This window comes from Geotrypetes seraphini, chromosome 8, assembly GCF_902459505.1.
Source record: "Geotrypetes seraphini chromosome 8, aGeoSer1.1, whole genome shotgun sequence".
Lineage (NCBI taxonomy): Eukaryota > Metazoa > Chordata > Amphibia > Gymnophiona > Dermophiidae > Geotrypetes > Geotrypetes seraphini.
Window position 1 is genome coordinate 178,475,464 of NC_047091.1, and position 25,323 is coordinate 178,500,786.

A 25,323-nucleotide genomic window follows, 5' to 3' on the forward strand; every position below is an offset into this window, starting at 1 on the left:
TGAGGCAGCTGCTCTAACCACTAGGCCACTCTGACCCCTCCCCCCCCCATCCGCACGTATTAATTTGAAATAGGTTGGTTATGCAGTAAATGGGCTCGTGCGTGGAATCTGATTGCATCATATTGTCCGTGATGTCATAAGTATCCGAAATGCCACAAGTGATGTCATACATTTAATCGTCTCCGTCTTTGTATGCGACTTTTGCTCATTTAACGGGGTTTTAAATCTGGTAGAACATCAATTGACACTAACGTTAGATAGATGCTGTTTTGTTATTTTCTGTGTACCCCTACACAGCTTATTTTCTTTTTTTAAATATTCTTTATTCATTTTAAAAATTTACAATAAGTGAAACAGTATATAACATCAATTTGTACTTAAATACATTTAATTTTATTTCTTATATATCGCTATACCGTGAGGTTCAAAGCGGTTTACAATAAAGATGCATTAAAGATACAATTAAATAAAAATAGGTACTTGGAAGTTCTCTAACAGTCCCGAAAGCTCACAATCTAACTAAAGTACCTGAGAAAACAATAATTAAAATGGTAAAGATGGAAAAGATAAAAAACAGAGATAGGGACAAGATATGAACATCCCAACAATTCCAGTCAGACAGTACTCACTAGACACTTCAAATACCTGAAAGAAGCATTCAAAACGTCTGACTTTCTTAAGGTCCACTTTTGCAGAGCTGCCAAGTTGCCTAACTCCAGAAGAGAGATTTTGTGGGGTCCAGGCCTGCGTTTGCACTCGTGTTACAATGCAGAGTACTATTTGTCTGTTCTGCCTAATACATCACTTAATACCCTATTAAACTCTATTTCAGATCCCATATCCAATAACTTTCATCAAACCTAAGAAAACATATAATAACATCCCCCCCATTGTTTACACTCATAAGAAAACTAAAATACCCCCCACCCTGGATGTGCATTAATGAGGAGAAAAAATGATATTCATTCATTGCAGTATTTTCTTAATGGCTCCCAAATATCCTGAAATTTTTTAATGTTCCCCTGCTGCATGGCAATTACCCTTTCCATTTTAAATATGTGACATAGAGAGTTCCACCAAAAAACGATCCCAATTTTTCGTGATATGCTGTATGGCAACCGCTGTCATAATGAGTAATAGCTTATTATTATTATAAGAAATTTGGCTCTTAGCCCTCAATGATGTACCAAATAATACATTATTTTCTATGCAGATACCAAATATTCCTTGCCTACATTATGTTAATTGTTAAGACGTTCTGAAAATGTGTTCTATTGTCTGTTTGTTTTATGTGAAAAAATATTTTCACTTAAAAAAAGAACACAATAAAAAGCAAACAAAAAATGGCCAACAACAAAAAAACTTAAGCATTATAACCTGCTATTTAAATGTTCACCTGTCCCGCTTAGCAGTTTCAACTTGTCTTAAATATTAAAATAAACTGTAACTTAGAATGCCTCTCAAAACATAAGTTTTTAACATTTTTTTTAAATTGACTGGTATGTTGATTATCCTAATTTGTACTGGATGATTTTTTCCCCCCATAAAACTGGACCTGCAATTGAGAGACTTCTTCGCCTGGTACCTTCAAAATATATTTTCCTCAAAACGGGCGTAGATTGCAGAGCAATGTTTTAATTTTAAAGGCAGATTAATACAGTACTTTTTAGAATACGGTTCTTATAAGTCATGCCAGATCCATTTTGTTAAGTACCATTTAGATTTAAGATATTTGATCTAGAGCAATTTAGATTTCCATCTAAAATGCTAGATTTATTTATTTAAAAATGATCTATACTGCTTAAAAACTGAACGGTGGTTAGCACTGACTGTCTTTGAACCTCTGAAATGTCTCCTTCATGACTTCAGAGGCCAAGCATCAGTGCAAAAGCATTAGCTTGCTATAACTGGAGCTTCTAAGTCAAACTTTGTGTTTTGTTTGGGATTTGTCATCAATAAAAATTATTTGACCTAAAAGCGAGCCACATTTTTCTGTAAAGGCTTATAAGACTTGAACAAAGAGCTTTTCTTATTCTTGTAAAGGCTTAAGGAACTGCAGTCCTACAAGGCAGTAGTGGAATACATGTCTGAAGTAATATTACACATGACAAATAAAAACAACTAAACGGTTCACATCAGTTAAAACAAACAAACAATTATGACAACTAAAATCAACAGGGGAGAACTTTCTTCTATTCCAAAAGAATTACTACGTCGTAAGAATGTGATGACAAACAATTGGGTTTTTAGCTGTTTCTTGAATTGAAACAGATCGAGATGTCTGCATGCCTTGCTGCTTGGATCATAAGAAGTTAAAAATTGCTATAATGTTTCAGACTTAAACGGGTTGTGGACACTTGGAATGTGCTTCCAGAGGGCGTGATAGGACAAGGTACGGTATTGGAGTTCAAGAAGAGATTGGACAATTTTCTGAAGGAAAAGGGTATAGAAGGGTATAGATAGAGGGTTACTATACAAGTCTTAGACCTGGTGGGCCACCACGTGAGCGGGCTGCTGGGCAGGATGGACCTCTGGTCTGACCCAGCAGAGGCACTGCTTATGTTCCATTTTAACGATCTGAAAATTAACCAGTGCTGTGGAGTCGGAGGAAATTTCGGGTACCTGGAGTCGGAGTCTGAAGTACAAAAAACTGAGGAGTCGGAGTCGGAACATTTATCTACCGACTTCTCAGCCCTGGTTTTGAAAGCTCCTAAATCTCAGATCCAGTCCAAATCCAAACTTTACTTTTTTTATTAGATTATTTATGTACAGTACTGCCTTCATGTGGTCCAATCAAAGCAGTTTATATATTGTAAATAGGCATTTTTTTTCTCTGTCCCTAGTTAGCTGACAATCTGAGTTTTCTGTACTCAAGGTCACAGGGAGCTGTAGTGGGAATCAAACCCAGTTCCCCAGGTTTGCAGCCCACTGCCCTAACCATTAGGCTGCTCCTTCACCCCTTGTTTTGCCTCCATAATTTTGATACTTATTTCTTCTAACTATGAGACACAGGTTTGCTTTATTTCTGAATGGGACTTGTGTTGAGTGGTGCATACATGTAATTAATTCTACAAATGATTAAAATATTATCTGAAGCCTCTGCTTATTTCTGCGATGGTGAGGGTGTGATATTTTGTTTCTTTTTTTATTAGCCTGAAGATGAACCAAAGGAAGAAGTGGTTACTCCCAAACCTATTGTGGGAATTATTTATCCCCCTCCTGAAGTCAGGAATATTGTTGACAAAACAGCCAGCTTTGTAGCCAGGTATGTATACAGACGGACATCCATTGTATTCTTTTTAAAGTCTTGGAATTGCTTCCATCTGGAGAGACTTCTTTGATGCATCAGCATATCAAAGACCTTTTTGTTCATGATTTACAAGCATGATTTTGAGTGAATAGAGGGTATAGGAAAGTGTGTTTAAGACAGAGAGGGATGATTTGTGGCACTAAAGTCTCCGCAGCCGTCGGCCCTATCTACCAATATCAAAAAGCTGCCACATGACTGCCCCCACCTATATGTTTATATCTCAGTTTATATAAACACTATAATATAGATTAGAACTTAATACGAGACACCTTCACTTTGGTATACAGACAATATTTAGTATCAAATTTCTAAACTGGTTATATGGTATTCATTTTAGGTATATCAAGTTTAATAATAATAATAAAGTTTGATTTTGATCACAAAATCTTAATTCAATGCGATTTACAAGTACTAGTAAAATTGGGGTAAAAAAGAAAAAAACCACATTACTCAAACGAGACAATTCACATACCTGTGTACCAGACAAACACAAAAGGGAAAAATGAAAAAGGATTAAATAACAATTTGTAAATCAAATCAAAAAGGGCAAGGTAATGAAACAAAAGTATGAGGGAAAGGTTACCGCTCAATTTTCGCTTATTGACCTTGCTATTACATGATTAAAAAATGTCTGCTTATGATTGGATAACACTGGTGTTCATTTGTTTGTGTGTTGAAATATTTTTCCATATTTTGGGTACATTGTACTATGCAAGGATTCTGCAGTATTAATTACACATCTCAAATGATGAGCAGGAGACTGCAACATTCCTTGTCTTTGTTTTTCTACCTCCCCAAATCCTACAGTTTTAAACACACCCATTGTAGCCTCTCCAATAACACACTACCATCCCATCCCATATAATTTTTTTATATCCCGCAAATTTCAGCTTGGATTCATTGTGGTTTACAAAATAATTTTAGAGAGAGTTGTTTGAAGTTACAGTGAGATTTCTGGGGGTCTTACATGGGTGGACCTCTTGCGAATTACAAAGAGAAGAGATACGTATATCTTCAACATTTTCTTGAATTTGTAGTACATGGGGAGCTGAAACTAGAGAATGACGCGGGAACTCATTTTCCCGTCCCGTCCAGTTCTTTTCCTGTCCCTGCCTCTGCCCCATCCCTGCAAACTCTGTCCTCATCTGCACAAGCCTCAAACACTTTAAAATCATAAGTGTTCAAGGCTTGTGCAGTTAAGACAGAGCTTTCAGGAATGGGGCAGGGACGGCGACAAAACTTGCAGGGATAGGATGGAGAAATTGAGTTCCTGAGGGGACGGGGACAAATTTGTCTCTGTGCCATTCTCTAGCTCAGTGTTTCTCAACTCGGTCCTGGACTACCCCCTTGCCAGTCACATTTTCAGGATATTCATATTGAATTTGCATAAACTTGATTTGCATACCCTGCCTCCATTATATGAAAATTTCTTATACATATCCATTGTGGCAAGGGGGTACTCCAGGACCGAGTTGGGAAACACTGCTCTAGCTGAATCAAAGTTAAGGTAGGCTCTTCCAAACCTTGGGTCCCTGAAATTCTAAGGTAGACTCTGAAAAACTTTTTCCATTGAACTTGCTGGGGAGAAAGGAAGGCCAATGTGAGGTTTTGTGCTGTTCTTGGGTTATGAAAAGAGTGCATGACCTTAATATCAGATACTAATCTAATGTAATCTAATCTAAACCTTAGTCTGTTAGAGGTCTCTCCATATATATTGCCTTGTAGACCATGCAAGCAATTTTTAAATTGACTCTTTTTTTTCATAGGTAACCTAATACTTCCAGTAAATAGCTGGTTTTCTGGAATCGTCTTACTCGAAAAATTAATCTGGTTGATGTATTCTGGATTAGCTATAATCTATATTCCAAAGAAAACAAATGGAAAGAGACAAAAAGAAGTGGAGAAAAAAACCTAGATAGCTTCATAGGTTTAAAAAAAACTTCACTCTTTAATAGATAGACTGTCCCCACATGGGGTACAAAAATAAATCTCTTAAATCTGTTTAGATCGGGGTGTCAAAGTCCCTCCTCGAGGGCTGCAATCCAGTCGGGTTTTCTGGATTTCCCCAATGAATATGCTTGAGATACAATGAAAGCAGCGCATGCAAATAGATATCATGCAAATTCATTGGGGAAATCCTGAAAACCTGACTGGATTGCGGCCTTCGAGGAGGGACTTTGACACCCCTGGTTTAGATGAATAATCAGGAAACTTGCACCAGGAAAAAGCTCTTCAAAAAAGGCATAATTATAATCTGCTGCTACAAAGTCAGTAAGTATAACCAAGGACTTACCTGTTCCCCGGCAAAGCTTCAAAATCTGAGCAGTCGTCTGGGGACTCAGCTGTCCTGTACTCCCTGAGGTTTTTTCTCCACTTCTTTTTATTTGGCTCTTTCCATTTGTTTTCTTTGTTTTGGGTTAGATGGCTGGGCATCTGCTAGGAGCTCTTGTTTGCAATTTTTTTTTAAATATATTGTGATTATCTTCTCCTTCCAAGATATATAGGAGTAATTTAAAATCCAAAATAACCCCCCCAAAACCTCTTGATGGTCATCTCTGCTGCCTTCCACTACTAAGTATAAATGAATGAAGTTATATTCTTTACATTAGTCTCTTGAGCAGTGGAGATATCCAAGAATTGCACCTCTTGAATGATAAACAAATATCCCCCCTCCCCCCTAATCAATAACATTCTTTAAATACAAGAAAACCTACCATAAACCCCATTCCTATATACCATTACTTTAATAATCAAACCAAAAAAACCCTCCCTCCCCCCACCTTGGACATGCATATTTAAAGGGAAAAATAATATTCAATCATTACAATATTTTGTTAATGGCTCCCAAATCTCCTGAAATCTGTGATTTAAAAAAAACCCCAAAAACAAACACCACCTTACGCAGCTTGATAAAAGGGGGCCTAAGACAAAGAGGCCAAAGAAACTACTTAACCTGAGAAAAAAAGGAAATTTCTTTTGAGTAGGGACATGTTACAAGTCTGGTTTTAAGTCTGTGAATTGTTCTATTCCCTCAGAATTTCTTCATATTCATAAGAAACACCTATGTATTATTTACCCTGAGTTTTAAAGTATTCATGTATATTTAACCAAGGAAAAAAAGAACAAAACAAAAAATTATTAGTGAAATTGTGAGTTTTTCCAGATTCTTGATGGGGAAAAGCACTTTTTATGATCATTTGCAGTGTGGTTACTCTTAAAATACAAATCTTAATGCTTTTTTCCCCCTTAGGAATGGCCCAGAATTTGAAGCTCGGATTCGGCAGAATGAAATAAATAATCCCAAGTTCAACTTCCTGAATCCCAATGATCCCTATCATGCGTACTACCGACACAAAGTCAATGAGTTTAAGGAAGGAAAGGGGCAAGAGCCCTCTGCCGCCATCCCCAAGGTTATGCAACAGCAGCAGTCTGTACAGCAGCTTCCCCAGAAGGTAAATCCGCCATCTTTAGTCTTTTCTGGCAATGGCTCTTTGCGCAACCCCCACCCCCTGCTGCTCCTCTTCCTTCTTCATACCTTAGACCTAAATCACTGTACTTGTAAGATGTGCAGCAGGAGCATCTGTGCTAGGAGAGTGGAGAGCTGTCCTCATCTGGTATGACCCTCTCATTTGCACCACTCCCAGATGCTTAACATCTGCCTTGAAGTGACAAGTGGATCCCACCCTGCTGGTCTGCACAGGGGCGTTGAAGCACATTAGCCTTTTTGTTGGGAATCAGTACAAGCAGTTTTAAAGCTCATAGGCTGACACATGGTTTATCCTTTCTTGCTGGCTAAGACAGAGATTTCTTTCCATTCTGAATATTTAGTTATTCTGAGCATTAAAACACCTTATCCCAGGACAAGTAGGCAGATATTCTCTACATGTGGGTGACGTCACCGACTGAGCCCCCTAGCGGATGTTTTCGCAAGCAGACTTGCTTAAAGACCTTCAGGCTTGCGATTGGTCCGCACATTCGCGCGTGCCCCTCCCGCCCTGCCTAGGGCATGCGTCTCCTCAGCTCAATGTTTTCCATGGAGCCAGAAGCACTGCTCCCTTACTTTGCGCGTTCTCTTTGTCCCTCTTACACCGTGGCTTATTTCGTTTGTTTCTTTTAAGTCGATGTGCTCGCGTCTTTTATTTTCATTTTTTTCCGTTCGCCGGTCTTCCTCAGGCCGCCTGGTCTAGCGGGGTCGCTTTTTCTTATGTCCTGTCTTCGTTCCGGCTTTAAAAACTGCACTAAGTGCAACCGGGTTATCTCCATCACTGATCCTCATCGTTGGTGTGTGGAGTGCCTGGGTGCAGAGCACTGCGCTGAGTCGTGTCCCCGTTGTGCGACCTTGCAACCGCGGGCTCTTCGTCAGAGGGTGGCCAAGATTCTCCAACTCTTTGGCCCCATGGATCCTGCGGGACAGGCCTCGAGCTCGGCCTCGGCCCCTCCTACTACCCCGGCCTCGGGTAAGTCTCCACTTTCCTCCTCAGGTGTGCCGGCAAAGAAGCCTTCCTCGGAGTCTCATGTCGGCGCCGCCTCGTCGGCGTCTTCGAGACATCACTCTAAGCGTGCCTCCTCACGTAGGAAATACTCTTCTTCGAGGTTGCCCCCGAAGGAGCGCACTGCTGCACCTCCGACCCACCTGCCTTTGGTCTCGGTGCCTATGTTCGAGGACATGCTTAAGGCTATTATTACCACACAGTTTTCCTCGGTGGTCAGCCAACTAGTCTTGACCTTGACGCCTTTGACCTCGGTCTCGACCCAGTCGCGGTCTGGCCAGCCTAAGCGTCCTCTCGAGGCCTTCCTCGTAAGACCCGTCTGGTTCCCTCGAGCAAGTCAGCCTCCCCTGAGTCACCGGTGACTTTTCGGGGATCCAGGCCGGGGACAACATTTTCCCCTGCTACTGCAGCGAGACTCGCCTCTTCTAAAAAGGCCCGGGCTTCTCCGCCCTGTCGGGACAGGTCTCCACCCTCGAGACCCTCTCGACACACGCTTGTCCTCGAATTGGACTCTAGTATCTGTTCCCCTTCGAGGCGTTTATCGGCTTCTTAAGGGCCTCCTTCGAAGCCAGGTGGGGAATTTACCTATACCCCGTCTTCTCTGAGGCTTCTCCAGCGGTTTCCTCGAACTTCGGGGTCTTCCCCAGTCCATCTGGCACGGGGCTGTTCCTCGACGCCCCCTACACGCCTTAGTCAAACCTCTTCGGTCTCCCGTTCACAGGACTCTGAGGCCCCGGCTTACTATTCAAGGGAGGTTTCTCCCTCGTTCTCGGCTGCTCCCCGATTTCGGTCGGAGTCTCCCCCGGAGTCTTCTTCTCGGACCTCCTCCTTTTCTCATTTCATTTCTGACGTGGGCAGAGCTCTGAACCTAGATCTTCAATCCAACTCCTGCTTTACTCAAGAATACCTGGCGGAATTGGGATTTGACAACACGCCTCGTGAGGTGCTTCGCCTCCCGTTACATCAGGTTCTCCGGCAGACATTTCTCTGGAACCTGGAAACACCGTATGCTGTTACGGCTATTCCCTCTAAGTTGGAGTCCCGTTACCGGACTGTCCTGGTAAAAGGGTTTGAGGGTGCTCAGCTTTCCCACCAGTCCTTGGTGGTTGAGTCTTCCTTGAAGAAATCGAACCCCTCGAGAGTTTACGCTGCTGGCCCTCCGGGCAGGGAGGGCTGCACAATGGACAAATTTGGTCGCCATCTTTATCAGAATTCGATGATGGCGAACCTTGTCCTTAATTATAACTTCTTCTTCACTTCCTACCTCCGGTTCTGTGTCACTGTTCTCCGCTCGTTCCGGGAGGTCATTCCAGAACCTCGGCGTCGGGAGTTTTGTCTCCTCGAGGGGACCCTCTCCCGACTCTGCCTGTATATGTTCCAGGCCTCTTTCGACGCCTTTGAATTGTCCTCGAGAGTTACAGCCTTTGCCATCGCCATGCGTCGCCTCGCTTGGCTCCGGATTGTGGACATGGATCCGAATCTGCAGGATTGCCTTGCCAATCTCCCATGTGTGGGTCATGAGCTCTTCGATGATTCCATCGAAGCTGCCACTAAGCGCCTCTCGGACCACGAGTTGTCCTTCGCGTCTCTGGTGAAACTTAAGCCGAAAGCTCCTCCGGATCGCCAGTATAAAATTCCTCTCCGGAGGTACCCGCAAAAATCCACTTCTGCTGTCTTGCCTCCTGCAAAACGACTCATGCAGCAGCAACTCCGTCAACCTAAGTCTCAGTCGCCGGCCCTGGCGAAGACCGGGCCGTCCTTTTGACAATTCTAGTCCGAGCCTTCGGGCTCCCTTTTTGGAGTCTTCCCCCTTCCCCATCGGGAGTCGTCTCCACCATTTCTATGCCCAGTGGGAGAGTCTTACCACCGACAGTTGGGTGCTGTCTATCATCCGGGAGGGGTACTCCCTCCACTTCAGTCGCATACCCCCGGACATGCCTCCAAGAGAGTTTCCTTCTGTTCATTCTCAGCTCCCTCTCCTTCTGCGGGCAGCTTGTGCCCTGCTTCGCCTTCGGGCGGTCGAGGAGGTTCCCCCGGATCAGTGGAACTCCGGATTTTATTCCCGGTACTTTTTGGTACCCAAGAAGATGGGGGATCTATGTCCGATCCTGGACCTCCGTGATCTGAACAAGTTTCTGCTCCGGGAACAATTCAGAATTCTCACCCTTCCCACGTTGTATCCTCTCTTGGATGAGGGGATTGGCTGTGCTCACTGGACCTCAAGGAGGTGTACACGCACATTCCGATTCACCCAGCCTCTCGCCAGTAATTGAAATTCCGGGTGGGGGATCTCCATTTCCAGTATTGTGTTCTCCCCTTCGGCCTGGTGGCATCTCCGAGATTTTTCACCAAATGTCTGGTTGTGGTACCTGCGGCCCTGTGTCTCTGCGGCCTACAGGTGTTTCCTACCTTGATGACTGGTTAATCAAAGCGTCCTCTTGCGATGAAGCACTGTGAGTGACGAATCAGACCATCATGCTCCTTCAGAGTCTCGGCTTCAAGGTGAACTTTCCCAAGTCTCACCTCTGCCCATCTCAGTCTCTCGAGTTCATTGGAGCGGTCCTGGACACGGTTCGTCTTCGTTCCTTCTTGCCTCGTCCTCATCAGGAGGCCCTTATCTGTTTGTGTCAAATGGTGACCCATCTGCCCGCGACGCCCGCTCGACTCATGATGGTCCTCCTAGGTCACATGGCCTCCACGGTTCACATGACTCCTTTTGCCAGACTTCACCTCCATATTCCTCAATGGACTCTGGCGTCCCACTGGAACCAGGATCGCGATTCTCTCTCTCGACGCATTGTCGTGACTCCTTTGTTGAAGAGGTCTCTCCGTTGGTGGATGCTCTCTTCCAATCCCAGAGGTTTTCTACTTCAGGCTCCTCCTCCGCAAAAAGTCCTCACGATGGACTTGTTGACCTATGCTTGGGGGGCTCATCTGGACGGTCTGTGCACCCAGGGTCTTTGGTCCCGTACGAAACCGCATTTGTCACATAAATCTTCTGAAGCTTCAAGCGATTTTCCTCGCTTTGAAGGCCTTTTGTCACCTGCTTCGCGACCGGGTGGTGCTGGTTCGCATGGACAACCTGGTCGCCATGTATTTTATCAACAAACAGGGGGGCACGGGCTCCAAGTCCCTATGCCTGGAGGCGGTGCGGCTCTGGGATTGGGCCATCCGCCGCAACTTATTCCTTCGAGCTGTCTACATTCAGGGCCAGCGGAAATGTCTGGCGGACAGGTTGAGTCGTCTGCTGCAGCCTCACGAGTGGTTGCTCCACTCCGGGACCCTGTGTCAGGTGTTTGCTTGTTGGGGGACCCCGGACGTCGATCTGTTCGCGTCCCCCCCCCTCAATCACAAGTTGCCCCGCTTCTGCTCCAGGGTTTACACCCCTCTCAGGATCGAGGCGGTTGCCTTCCTTCTGGATTGGACGAACGAGTTCCTATATGCGTTCCCTCCATTCCCTCTGATTCTGAAGACTCTCGTCAAGCTCAAGTCTTCGCATGCCACCATGATTCTGATAGCTCCTCGGTGGCCCCGTCAACCTTGGTTCTCCCTTCTGTTGCAACTCAGTTCCAGGGAGCCTCTTCCTCTGCCTGTTTTTCCTTCTCTGCTTACACAGAGTCAGGGTTCTCTGCTTCATCCCAACCTCCATTCTCTGCACTTAACAGCTTGGTTCCTCGAGACTTAATGCCCTCGTTCCAGTTCTCCCAGCCTGTGCTGGTTGTCCTGGAGACGTCTCGGAAGAAGTCCACTTGCCAATGTTACCATTAAAAGTGGACCTGCTTTTCTTCCTGGTGTGCTACTCTGCAGCTGGAGCCATTGTCTGCCTCCTTGTCAGCTGTCCTGGATTATCTGTTGTACTTGTCTGGCACTGGGCTCAAGTCCTCTTCGGTTCGAGTCCACCTTAGTACCATTGCTGCTTTTCATCAGCCGATTGATGGGAAGCCTATCTCTGTTCATCCTGTGGTTTTCCGGTTCATGAAAGGCCTTTTCCATGTTCATCCGCCCCTCAAACCTCTTCCGGTGGTTTGGGATCTTAACGTGGTCCTTGCTCAATTGATGAAACCCCTGTTCGAGCCGCTAGCGCGGGCTCACTTAAAATATCTTACGTGGAAGGTTGTGTTTCTTATTGCTCTCATGTCTGCCCGTTGGGTCAGTGAGCTTCAAGCCTTGGTAGCGAATCCACCTTTCACTGTCTTCCATCATTCTCCATACCCATCCTAAGTTCTTGCCTAAGATTTTTTTTTATTTTCACATCAACCAATCTATTGTTCTTCCTGTGTTTTTGCCGAAGGCCCATTCTCACCCTGGAGAAGTGGCTCTACATTCTCTAGATTGTAAGCATGCGCTGACATTCTACTTGAAGCGCACCGCTCCTCATCGTGCTGCTCTCCTGCTGTTCCTTTCTTTCGATCCTAATCGCTTTGGTTGCTCTGTCTCTAAGCGGACCATTTCTAACTGGTTGGCCACTTGTATTTCATTCTGTTACGCTCAGGCTGATCTCTCCCTACCGGGTCGAGTCACAGACCACAAGGTCAGGGCGATGGCGGCGTCTGTTGCTTTCCTCCGCTCCACTCCCATTGAGGAAATCTGTAAGGCTGCCACTTGGTCCTCAGTTCATACGTTCACTTCGCATTACTGTCTGGATGCTTTCTCCAGGCGTGATGGCCGTTTCGGCCAATCTGTTTTGCAACATCTATTCTCCTGAATTGCCAACTCTCCCTCCATTCCCTTTTTAGTTAGCTTGGAGGTCTCCCACATGTAGAGAATATGCTGCCTGCTTGTCCTGGGATAAAGCACAGTTACCGTTATCCAGGGACAGCAGGCAGATATTTTCGCAACCCACCCACCTCCCTGTGGTTGGCTTCTTTGCTTGCTATCTGAACTGAGGACATGCTGAGGAGACGCGTGCCCTAGGCAGGGCGCATGCGCGTGCCAATCGCAAGCCTGAAGGTCTTCGAGCAAGTCTGCTTGCGAAAATGTCCACTAGGGGGCTCCGTCAGTGACTTCACCGACATGTAGAGAATATCTGCCTGCTGTCCCTGGATAACACCTGTTACGGTAAGTAACTGTGCTATACAGCACATTAGCTCCTTCCTTGTACAACTATTGTACCTTTGAAGGGGTGTCAAGTTTTAATCATTTCTGAAAATTAATCAGCTTTGAAAATTCAATAAAAGATTAAAAAAAAATTTTTGTACAGGATAGGGAGTTTTTGGTTTCTGACCTATTTTAAATTTATGCCCTTCTAACACTTAGCATCTTACAGGCAGAACAGATTTACAAGATTTCACATGGGGTCTCACATCTAACTTCTGGAAAAGTTGTTTAGAGACCCTAAACTTGCAGGAGAGGACGATGGTCTTTTCAGTGGTACAGTATCCATCCCATGATACGTTGCATCTTTGCAACCATAAAAGTGCAGGCACCCATTAAAACCTGTGGTCTTGCTCTTAGCTAGTGAGGCACTCGTTCTGCTCTTTGCTTTCCTATCAAACTCATTGTCCAGCTGTCCTAAGTACCTTCTGGGTCATTAAGCGATATATTTTATGTTCAGTGGTCTGTGATCTGGTTATGTCAGAATAGAGGTGCATTGGAACTCAAGGAGAATGGATTCATCCTGTTCTGTCTCATCTCTCTTGGACTTCTTCTTTATGCAGAACCAAGCTAGGCTTCCTACAGGGCTAATTGAGTTTTGAATTCTGTTAACGTGTCATTTACTTGTATAAGGTAAACCTGCCAGAACCTGTGGCTTGTATTGGCATGTTTCCTTCACATCTATGGACAGGTTTCTGATATCTCAGTATTATTTCCTAGGTTCAGGCTCAGGTGATCCAAGAAACCATTATACCAAAGGAACCTCCAGCAGAGTTTGAGTTTGTCGCTGATCCTCCCTCCATCTCAGCCTTTGACCTGGATGTGGTGAAGTTGACAGCACAGTTTGTGGGACGGAACGGACGGCAGTTCTTAACTCAGTTGATGCAGAAGGAGCAGAGGAATTACCAGTTTGACTTTTTGCGGCCACAACACAGCCTTTTTAACTATTTTACTAAGCTGGTGGAGCAATACACTAAGGTATGTTTTATTTATTAGCTTAATATACTTCTCTTCAAAAGTTTTAACAGAGGGTGTAGAAATAGGATAAAATAATAAGAGAAAATCATCAGTATAGTTATATTTATATTAATTATATTTATATTAGTTATATTAATAATCAGTATAGTTTGGAATTCTTGTGCTTTCAGGCGGATTTCCTGGGACACCAGGCCGCACAATGGTATAAATTGATCAAATTTTATAGTTACTTTAAGGATAAAAATTAGGTTGGGGGGAGGGTAAAGATCTGTATGAATCTTGTAAAAATTTAAGTGATGTCTAAAGTGTTAAATGTTTAATCTATGCTGTTTACACTTATTGAAAGTGAATAAAGATTATTAAAAAAAGAAAAATAAATGCAGGTTGTTTTGTGGATTTTAAAGGTTAAGAGAGCCAACTGAAATGTTATTCTATGAGGCACAGGGAGCCAGTGGACATTTTTTAGGAGAGGTGTAACATGGTCATATTTCCTTGAGTTTGTAATGATTTTAACCGCCATATTTTGTATAATTTGAAGTCGTCTAGTTTGTTTTCTGAGATACCTTTATATCGTTTCCTCCGCATATGTGGGCTGTTGTAAGCAGTCGCTGATCATGTTGAAGGCACATTCCACTAGAGGGGTGGCTACAGCATAGGCAGAGGCTCAGGCAGTCTCTCCCATGGAGATTTGTAGAGGTACGATATGGGATGATGAGATGGTTTGATTAGGAACACTTCATTTTAAGTTGTCACTCTCACATACGGCACTTTGACACCACTGAGGCAGAAGATTCCAATGACCCAACCAATTCAGATAAGTGGATTTTGCTTATATAGAGGACTTTTTAAGTGGTTGGGTAAGGGACAGTGGAGGTGATGATGGTCCCTTTGTGATCCTCGGTTCGGTGTCATCACTGAATCACAGGTATTAGGTCTGAGCACTCCACTATATGTTTTATAAAATATTTATGCAGTAATATTTTAGAGCTGTGATAATAGAGAATTGAGAACACTTCATATCTTTACCAGGTTCTATAGAGCAGACATGGCAGCCAGGGAGGACACTGCTTTTGGGTCCTCAGTATTAAAGGCAGGCTCAGTAACACCGCCCTAGACTCGGGGGGTCTACTGTGGTACATCCCTGGCGTTCAGGTCTACTAGACACATTGCACTAGAAAGAAAGATTAGGTTCTTACCTCGATAATCTTCTTTCTTATAGATAGATGTGTCTAGTAGTCCTGAAACCTTGCCCTGTGAGGAAGTTTTGCCTACCTTTGCTCTCACTTTCAATCTGTGTCTGACTGTGAAGAATTGCTCTGTCTCTCAGCTAAACTAGAAAAAAACATGGGATATCGAGTGAATTTCTGTGTATTAGCAGGACATGTGAGTATCTGCAAGCTCCATAAATGTTAGTGCTGGTTGCACGCAGTTTTGTATAATTTTGATAATGTTATACTTGTTTCAGAGCAGAACAGAAGTATAGTGTTGGGGAGTTCTTCCCGTTGCCCTCCTTCCTGTGATGTATTCCATTACAGTGGTTCTTAACTGCTTTTGTACAAACTGAGGGGACAGGAGCAAGCCTTCTTGGAAGGAGGCGGAGTTAAAAGATAAGTGATATCATTCTGCAAGCAACTTGCGGGTTCAGATGCAAAACTCTAGCGTCAGGACTACTAGAACATCTACAAGAAATAAGATTATCAAGGTTAGAACTTAATCTTTCTTTGGTTGAGGTCTGTGAAATCTTGTGATTGTTGGTGTAAATGTGCTGATCAGAGTCTTTATTTGATCAAGACAGAAGCACTGAGTAAGTCAGAGATTAATACAAGGAGAAGTTATCAGGAGGCAATTACAGCCAGGCTGTATGTGCAGGTTTCTGCATCTGGCAGATATGTACTTCAGGAATTCAGTATGTAATTATGAGTACCAACTCTATAGGTGCCTGAGCTTCCCCCTGCAAACTCCTTCACTATGTCTGGAGGGGGCAGGAGCAATTTTGTGTTTTACTTTATAGAGCCATTTGTTTTGATGTGTTGCCTCCTAAGCTTACATTTCCCTGTTTTCCAGATTTTGATTCCTCCAAAAGGCTTGCTTATAAAGCTGAAGAAAGAAGCAGAAAATCCCAAGGAAGTTCTGGATCAGGTAATACACAGGCTACTTTTTTGCTTTGTGGGGCTTCTCTATTTTGCAACAAGGTTCATGAGCTTTAATACTCAATGCAACTGTGAATCCCTCCTTTAGAGTAATATGAAAAATTTTCCTGAAGCTTGAGGGCAGTTTTGTCTCGGAACATTTTATCATCCTAAAAAATCCAGCAGAGTATGGATTGCCTTTTGGAGTTGTTTAGAACATTACAGTACAGTTTCATTCCTTAGAATAACTGATGTTTGTTGATTTGTCTCTTAAGAACTTGCAGTGCTTACTCACTAAGTCTATGTGAACTTAAAAGAATTTGCCAATCCAGGTCATACTGATTGGTCCATCTAGCCCAGTATCCCTTGTTTAAAAGCAGACTTTTTTATATAGATTTCAATCCTTAACCCTTCTCCTTTGCCCTTCAACCCAGCCAGCTGATTAACCGTTCCTCTTAACTGTATCCATAGATTGTAAGCTCTTTCTCTTTGTGAAGCAGAAGTGAGAAGAGTTTCAGTCTTTGGGAAGCAGAGCTGAGCTTGTGATGTCATAATGCCTCATTCCACCAATAAGAGCCAACCTCATCAGTGATGTCACAATGGCTTAATTGTGCTGTACTCCCCTCTGCCCTCCAACCCAGCCAGCAGATTAACCATTCCCCTTAACTGTATCCATGACATCCTGTTTGTCTGTCTTGCCTGTTTAGATTGTAAGCTCTTTCAAGCTCTTTCTCTTTGTGACTCTGTACAGCACTGCGTACGTTTGGTAGCGCTGTAGAAATAATTAATAGTAGTAGTTGTAGTATCCTGCCTCCATCAGTGGCCAATCCAGGTCATAAATACCTGGCAGAATCTCAAATAGTAGCAAGATTGCATGTTACCGGTCGCAGGGATATGCTGTGACTTTCCCCATGTTTATCTTTAAAAGCAAATTATGGATTTTTCCTCCAGAAACTTGTCCAAGCCTTTTTGTACATCCAGATATGCTAACTGCTGTTACCGTTAATCCACAAGGGTGGAATATAAAGTAGTAACAAAAGTTCACCAAGTTTTGTACTATGTTGCGCTAGTATGTTTTCAGGAGATGTTTAAGATTTATTGACCAGGGAGAGCTTTGAGATCAGAAAATGGGATGAGGTTGGGAGTGGATAGTGAGATACTATGCAGATACTAGATCCTCTATGTCAGTGTTCTTCAATCTTTTGACACCTATGGACTGGCGGAAATAAAAGAATTATTTTGTGGACTGGCATCGGTCCGCGGACCGGTGGTTGAAGAACACTGGGCTAAGTCGTGGGCCAGACCCCGCCCATCTCCACCCCAGACCCCACCCCTTTAATAGTACTAATTGTAACACCATTTTTTCCATTCTTTTTTCATATTTGCACACACAATATAATCTTATTAACAACACGTAATGGTTAACCACAAAATTAAACTACACAAAGCACACTGTATGCTTCTCAACATTCATTCTTACCAGAAAACAGATAATCCCATGCAAATATGGGACCAAAAACTAAAAGTGCTAGTATATACAAACAAACCCTAAGATTCAAGACTCTGCATGCACTACGACCCCAGAAAAATAGAAACAAATGTATTTCTTCCTGTGCAAAATACAGACAGCAGATGTAAAGGCTCAAAATTGACACAATGCAATCACTAAATTTAAAACTAAAATCATTCCCCCTAGTTTTGTTGTCTCCCTCCTCCGCGCTGTGCCTTACTTTTTGGCCTGCTCCCGCTTGGCCATTTTATGCTGCCCCGGTGTTATCTTTGGGTCGGCTCCCTCTTCCTCACTGGCGCAGTTTACAAAGACGCGGGCAATGGCTTCTCGCGTGTCCTGCGCCTCATCTGGAAGCCTTCCCTCTGATGTTGCGACGTAAAAGCCGAAGATAATGCTGCATCGATCGCACTGCGGACCTGCGGCTGAAGAACACTGTCTCAGGCCCGATGCACGTGCCGACCCTGTGGATCGGCAGGAAATTTCTGCGGACCGGCACCGGTCCATAGACCGGCGGTTGAAGAACACTGCTTTATGTTGTCAATAGCTATGGAATGCCTTGCCAGGTCAATTATGCCTTTGTGTAGAACGTGCTTGCTTTAAAAGACTATTGAAGACACAGTTATTTGTTGATGCATTTATGTAGTTCAGGGGTGTCAAAGTCCCTCCTCGAGGGCCGCAATCCAGTTGGGTTTTCAGGATTTCCCCAATGAATATGCATGAGATTTATTAGCATACAATGAAAGCAGTGCATGCAAATAGATCTCATGCATATTCATTGGGGGAATCCTGAAAACTGACTGGATTGCAGCCCTCGAGGAGGGTGTTTGACACCCCTGATGTAGTAGGACTGTCAATTTGACAGAAGTGCAAATGTTAAGACAGCCTGATTTTAGTTGTAGGATATACTGTCCTTATATTGTGTATGTTTTTTGGAAACTGCCTAGGTTTAGACGGTGTAGAAATTTTTAAATACTTGTATCAGCCTTCTAGATTAATGTCCTGTATGTGATATTTGTCCTCTCCTTGTTTGTAAATGCAGTGAAGTAACTGCCGAGCTACTGCTGACTCCACTGTTCTGGAGCCATACAAGGTGTCTCAGACTAATGTGTTATGCTACTGTATTAGATAACGTTTGAAAAGATTTTCTGGCGATGCATTGCAGTGTACATTTTGGATTAATGTGGCATACTTCTGTTTGACAATTTTTTTATGGCTCTTAAGGTGCGATACAGAGTAGAATGGGCAAAATTTCAGGAGCGTGAGAGGAAGAAAGAAGAGGAGGAGAAAGAAAAGGAAAGAGTTGCTTATGCCCAGATTGATTGGCATGACTTTGTTGTGGTGGAAACGGTGGATTTCCAGCCCACTGAACAAGGTAAGAGGAGGAACTATTCTTGTGAAGTAAGATGAGAAAGGGGCAGGGGTTGAATATTGATCAGTTCTGCTGGGGCTGCTTCTAGGAAGCTGTGGCAGGCTAAACAAATCAAGTGCCTACAAACACACAGTGGCTTTACCCAGAGGTATCCAGATTTCTGTTGGAACAGTTTACCAGTCTGCTGGTAAAATTCCTATTGTTAACACAACAGTGTACACCTCTTGGGCATGGATACAACAATGTTAATCCAAATAAAGAGTATAGAGTCTCAATGCTCGCAAGAAGTGGAAAAGAGTATCCTGATGGAGAGTTCAGTCATCTGTTTGTAAGGTTTTCTGCATTATCCGAGGACAAGCAGGCAACATGCCATCCATGGAGCCCAGCACGGACAGTGCAAAAGTGTACTGTCACTTTAAAAGTCTCGAGACTGCTCACACAACGCATGCATCGGTGCCTTCCCGCCTGATGTTGGTAGCAGGACCTTCAGTTCTCAGTTTTCTGCAGAACTGAGAAGTTGTTCTCTAGAGTTCTTTAAGTGCATCAAAGGTCTACTTTTTTGTGCTTTCCTGTTGTTTTTTACCCTTATTTTTCTATTTTATTACTTTTTTTCCAGTGTAAAAATTTTTGATTTTTCTACTGACTTTTTGTTTTAAGCCTTTCTAACCTTTCCAGCCTGTTTTCAGGCTTGGAGCATCAATCTATTTTCGGCTTACCATTTACTCGACCTCCCCGGAAGATTGAGTCCTTTGACCTTGCATTGGTGTGTTTTTCTTTAATGTCAAAGGCTTCTAGTGATGCACAAGGACATTTCAGGTACAGACATGCATAATTGGTGTGTCCAGTGCCTAGGTTCTGCCCGCTCTGCCTAAAACTGCAGAAGAGGTTGCTTAAAGCCAGGAACTTACAGTACGAAAAACTTTTCTGGTCAACTTCATCTGCATTGAGAATGGCTGGAGACTGATGCCAATGCTCAACATCCAGCAACTCCAGCATCGACAATCTATTCCACACCATTAGATATAACATCATCTAACGTGCGTATACCTGCTTTTATTCAATACTTCCAGACAATCTTAAACCCGCCAATTTGAATCTTGGAGTTCAGCCATATAGTTTGATTTGTAGATTTTTGAATTGGAATAGGTGTTAAATTATTGACATATCGTAAAGTTTTCCATGTATCTATTAATATTCTGTTTTCTTTATACACTAGGCATTTTGATACTAAGAACATGGCAGGAGCTGCCGTTCCAACCCCAAACAGTTTGGGAGCTTTTCCATGAGCTCTGGGAGGACCCAATACATACCCTGGTGCATAATATAGGCTTGATGATACCTATAGAAATTGGGAAAATTTACTGCTCCCTCTGCAATTGGCTTTTGTAAAGATACTAAGGCAATTCTAGCAATTTTACCCAGCCAAACAAATTTTGTAAGAATACTATTTAATTTTTTATAAAAAGACCCCTGAAAAAAACTGGTATCATACCCATTTGGTAACAAACCACAGGCAAAATCATCATCTTAATAGTTTGGACTCCACCACCAAGACAGATGTAAAGGATTCCATTGCTCACACAATTCTGTTACCTTCTGTAATAAAAATTTTTCATTCACTTTCATTGTTTCTTCTAGTGTGTTTTTTATCCATATTCCTAAATATTTTATTCCTTCCTCTCTCCATAAAAAGGGAAATGAATCAAATAAACCTTTTGTGCAATGTACATTTAGAGGAAGAACTTCTGATTTATTCCAGTTTATTTTATAACCTGAAAATTAAAACTGAACCCAGAAAAAAACAAAATTTTCCTGGCGAGTCCCACCAACAAGATAACAAACACCTCCTTGAAATTAAATAGGTTTGACTACCCAATTGACCCCACTATCAAAATCCTTGGAGTCATCCTGGACTGATGCCTGACTTTCGAAGTCCATACTAATGCTCAGGTTAAAAAAATGTTTTGGTACTCTCTGGAAACTTCGCACCATCAAACACTATTTCGACTTCCTCTCCTTCCGACTTCTGGTCCAATCTCTAATCTTAAGCATCCTTGACTACTGTAATATCATATACCTGGGATCCTTTAAGAAAACCATCAAACGCCTAAGAATCGTTCAGAATGCCGCCGTTCGCCTCATTTACGATCTCAAAAAATCAGATCATGTAAGCCCTTACTACAAAAAACTGCACTGGCTGCCGATGGAGGCAAGAATCATCTTCAAATTTGCTTGCCTCTGCTTCAAAACCTTAATAGGCTCATCTCCAATCTATCTGTCTGATCACTTTGAACGTTCAGGCCCCACCCGCACACGTAATGCCCACCTGTTTGCCTTCTCGTCCCTAAAAGGCTGTGTCTACAAGAGATTCCTTGACAGATCTCTGGCATTCCAAGCAGGCAAATGGAATAAATGTCTTACCACTCTTCATTTCTAACTCACCCTCCTACCAAACTTTCAGGAAATCAATCAAAACCTATCTATTTGATAAATTTTTCTGACTCCCTCCCAGCCTTGTCAACCTGCCTTGTATATCCGATATGCCTCCGGATCTCCTGACTACTCCCAATTTGCTAAGTTAAACTGATTGTCTTGTTTGTAACATTTATGTATATGTACAGTCTCTTACTCTGTTAACTGCTTTGAACTGTTATGGTACTGCGGTATACAAAAATAAAGTTATATTATTATTAAAACTGCTTGGCCAACAATCTACGTTTTTTTTTTCCAAATTCTTTATTCATTTTTCCATCTTACATCAAGAACACAATATTACGGGGGCGTGGCTTGGAAGCGCATGAGCACAGTTGGGTAAACGGTGAGCTCCGTCCCGATAGATCTTCTTAAAGATTAATAGGTTACAAAAATTGATTTTAATCCGACTAAAAAGGAGGATTTGTTAACCTATGGCGTCCGGCAAGCAAATTAAGGCTGATTCAGCTTTTATTGCAACGGGAAGTGCTAAACGAGCGAAACCCGAGCCAGCGACCCCCTCGAAAAACCAAACATCGAAGAATAACCTGGATAATAATGAAATCCTTCTTGAGCTGCATGCAATCAGAGAAATTGTATCGGATAACTCTAAGAAGAAACAGGAAGTGAAAGAAGAGATAGCTGAAAACAAAATGGTGAACCTGGAACATAGAATGGTGACAGTTGAAACAGAGGTAATTCAAATGAAGCCTGATCATAAGAAGATTGAGGTACTTACTCAGATGCTGGAGGATTGTTGTAATAGGGAGAGAAGGAGCAACTTGAGATTGTTAGGGCTTCCAGAAGGGGCAGAGAAAAACAATATGACTTCCTTCTTAGAAAACCTCCTCCCTAAAATCCTACCAATTAAAACGAAGTATCCTCTAGAAATTGAAAGAGCCCATAGGATACCTTCAAAGAGGATTGACAATCAAAAGGGGCCGTGTCCAGTAATCTTTAAACTCTTAAGGCACCAGCAAGTAATTGAGTTATGTCGCCTTGCTAAAGAGAATAAAAATCTAAAATTCCAGGACTCTAATATCCACGTTGTGCCAGACTTTGCGCCGGCCACTGCAGCTAAGAGGAAGAGTTTTCTTGACTTAAGACCGCAGCTGAGAAGCATCGGAGCAAAATATGGTTTGATCTACCTGGCGATTATGAGGGTGACCTACAGAAATAAAACATCTAATTTCAAGGAACCGGGAGATCTGCAAGAATTTCTGCAACAACTGGAAGAACCTATGAATTTATAAATACCCTTATTTTGTTATATTTTTTCAGGAAATGAGTTAAATTATATAACTTATTTAAGGTGTCAATAGTATAAACTTGTGTTTCAGCACAGTTAATTTTAAAGTTTAACGGCTCATAGAAGAAAACGGTGAAGCTAGAACTTTATACCATCTCCCCTCCCCTCTATGTATAAATATACTGCCAGTGGAAAATGATGTCTAATCATTACAATAATTTGTCAATGGCCCCCAGATCTTTTTAAAATTATTATAATTCCCTTTTGCTAGATTCCATTTGTTAGGGGGCATATAAAATATTGAAGTGATCAGGTTGTCTTTACAGTCCATTTTGGATATTTTGCATGTGAAAATTTCCAGGTCGTTGGTTACTTTAGAGTCTAGAACTTGGAACTCAAAATGGTCTTGGAAAATTATAGCTAGGCCACCCCCTCTTTTTGAGTTTCTTGATAGGGGGATGATTTTGTAATCTGGTGGTAGTATTTCCCCAATGATTGCATCCTGATCGGATATTAACCATGTTTTGGTTAGAAGTAAGATATCTAGGTGGGTTTCTTCCAGCCAGTCTTTGATTAGTTGGGCTTTATTTCTGACCGAGCGAATGTTCAGATATGCTCCAGAGAATATGGATTGTTCCAAAGGAGGTGGGGGCTCAGTATGTTGTAAGTTTTTTAGGGATTGTTTTATTTTGGGTATTGGGCGGGAGGAATGGTAGGAGGTGTTGACTACGGAGATTGGGAAAGGGCCTGTTTCTGAGCAATCATGAAGGAGATTTATTCTCCACTTAGATGCCAACTTTCCTCCAACCCATTTGGTTTTGCCAGGCTCATCGTAGCTATCAATAACCCTTTTCTCAGAGGTGTGATCCTGGCAACTAGGGAGTCCCACATGTGAGAATAAGCTGTCTGCTTATCCTCAGATAAAGCACAGTTACTTACCTGTAGCAGTTGTTATCCAAGGACAGCAGGCAGATATTCTCGCAACCTTCCCACCTCCCCTAGTTACCTTCTTAGCTTTGTTACTGAACTGAAGGTCCCATGAGCAGACATCGGGCAGGAAGGCATTGACGCATGTGCAGTACAGGCAGTCTCAAGACTTTTAAAGTGACAGTACACTTTTGCACTGTCCGTGCCAGGTTCCATGAATGATGTCACCCACATGTGATAATATCCGCCTGCTGCTTTTGGATAATACTTGCTACAGGTAAGTAACTGCTTTCTTCAGTGATTTAATACCTGTGGAGGAATATACCTTGCATGTTGCTGGATTCACTGTCCTGGTTTGTGGTATTGGTTTCAAGATCAGTATGGTACCCTACCTGGAAGTAATGCTGGCTCCCAAGTCCCCTTTTTGATCTACTTGGACAGCTAGGATCTGAACAGCTATGCATTTGATGACATTGTCACCGATGGTGCCATTGTCATGTGTAACTACTGGAATTTTAACTTTCAAAAATACACTCTGGATTCCCCACCAACCCTTGAGCCAGTCATCCTGTCCATTACCACTCAGTCTTCATTTATTCGTCTTTCTGAGCAATTGTGTTTTACTACCTTCTCTTAGGTTTTAAAAGATTCTCAATGTATGATCATAAAATGGCGCTTCTGGATTTGCAAGACCAGGAATTGCTAGATAATAGCCTTAATTTTGTCCTGGGGTGAAATTTAGTTCTGAGTGTTGGCTCTGGCAGATGAGTTGGCTTTGGGTTTTCTTATCTAAGAACCTTCCCTCCACTTGTTACAGGGAACTTCCCTCCTCCTACCACACCAGAGGAACTAGGGGCCCGCATCCTGATCCAGGAACGTTATGAGAAATTTGGGGAAAGTGAGGAAGTGGAGATGGAGGTCGAGTCAGATGAAGAAGAGGAAGAAAAAGAGGATAAGACAGAGGAGGCATCATCACAAATGGACCAAGACACTCAAGTTCAAGATATGGATGAGGTATGGAGAGCCGACAGGAAGGGAACAGACTGAATAACTGTTGGTAGAGAAAATTAGCAGCTGTATTAGATAGCAAATTAAACCAGATCAGTGTCTTTTGAGAACACTTCCTTAATTTTCTATTGTTTTACTACAAATTGATCATACTGTAGACCAGGGCTGCCCAAGTCCGGCAGGCCAGGTTTTCTGGATATCCACAATGAACATGCATGAGAAAGATTTGCATACCAAGAAGGCAGTGCAGGCAAATCTCTCTCATGCATATTCATTGTAGATCTTGAGGACCCGACTTGGGAAGCCCTGCTGTAGACAATACAATTTAATTTTTTTTTTTAATAAATCTTTATTGATTTTTCAAGCTACAATTGTGCAACAAATGAATCACAAATATGGGTATTACAAACCAAGCACTACAAATGTATAACATTAATGCTCTATTTTATCCGCTCCCTCCCACCCAATACAAATATATTAAAATCTTCATGAAACTATTCATAAATTCCTATATCATTACCATTTCCATACCCATTCCCCCCCCCCACACTGCCCCCCGGATGTGTATGTTTACATGTCCACAAAATGTAAAATTATTCCTCTTTACAATATTTAGCCAATGGCTCCCAAACATCCATAAAATTCTTAAATCGTCCCTGTTGTATGGCCAAACAACTTTCCTTTTTATAAGTAAAACATGAATGACTTAACCTATCCCAGTTTCTCAAAATAGCTTCATGGCAACCTCTGTCATTACTAATAGAAGCTTGTTATTACTCGCAGATAG

General features: G+C 42.6%; 2 protein-coding genes across 3 annotated transcripts in view; one reads left to right on the forward strand and one right to left on the reverse strand.

The window, feature by feature from the left end:
- Positions 1-756, reverse strand: part of CCDC157 (coiled-coil domain containing 157) — a 116,288-nt gene extending 115,532 nt beyond the window's left edge. The window contains exon 1 of the mRNA XM_033955696.1: positions 646-756. The gene's annotated coding sequence lies outside the window, so the exon portion shown is untranslated. The remainder of the gene's footprint in view (positions 1-645) is intronic.
- SF3A1 (splicing factor 3a subunit 1) overlaps positions 1-25,323 on the forward strand; it is a 75,988-nt gene that overhangs the window by 517 nt on the left and 50,148 nt on the right. For both annotated transcript variants that reach the window (XM_033955693.1, XM_033955694.1), the window contains exons 2-7: positions 3,153-3,265; positions 6,561-6,762; positions 13,615-13,872; positions 15,937-16,011; positions 18,733-18,883; positions 24,346-24,542. In XM_033955693.1, the coding sequence (XP_033811584.1) occupies positions 3,153-3,265; positions 6,561-6,762; positions 13,615-13,872; positions 15,937-16,011; positions 18,733-18,883; positions 24,346-24,542 (996 nt within the window). The remainder of the gene's footprint in view (positions 1-3,152; positions 3,266-6,560; positions 6,763-13,614; positions 13,873-15,936; positions 16,012-18,732; positions 18,884-24,345; positions 24,543-25,323) is intronic.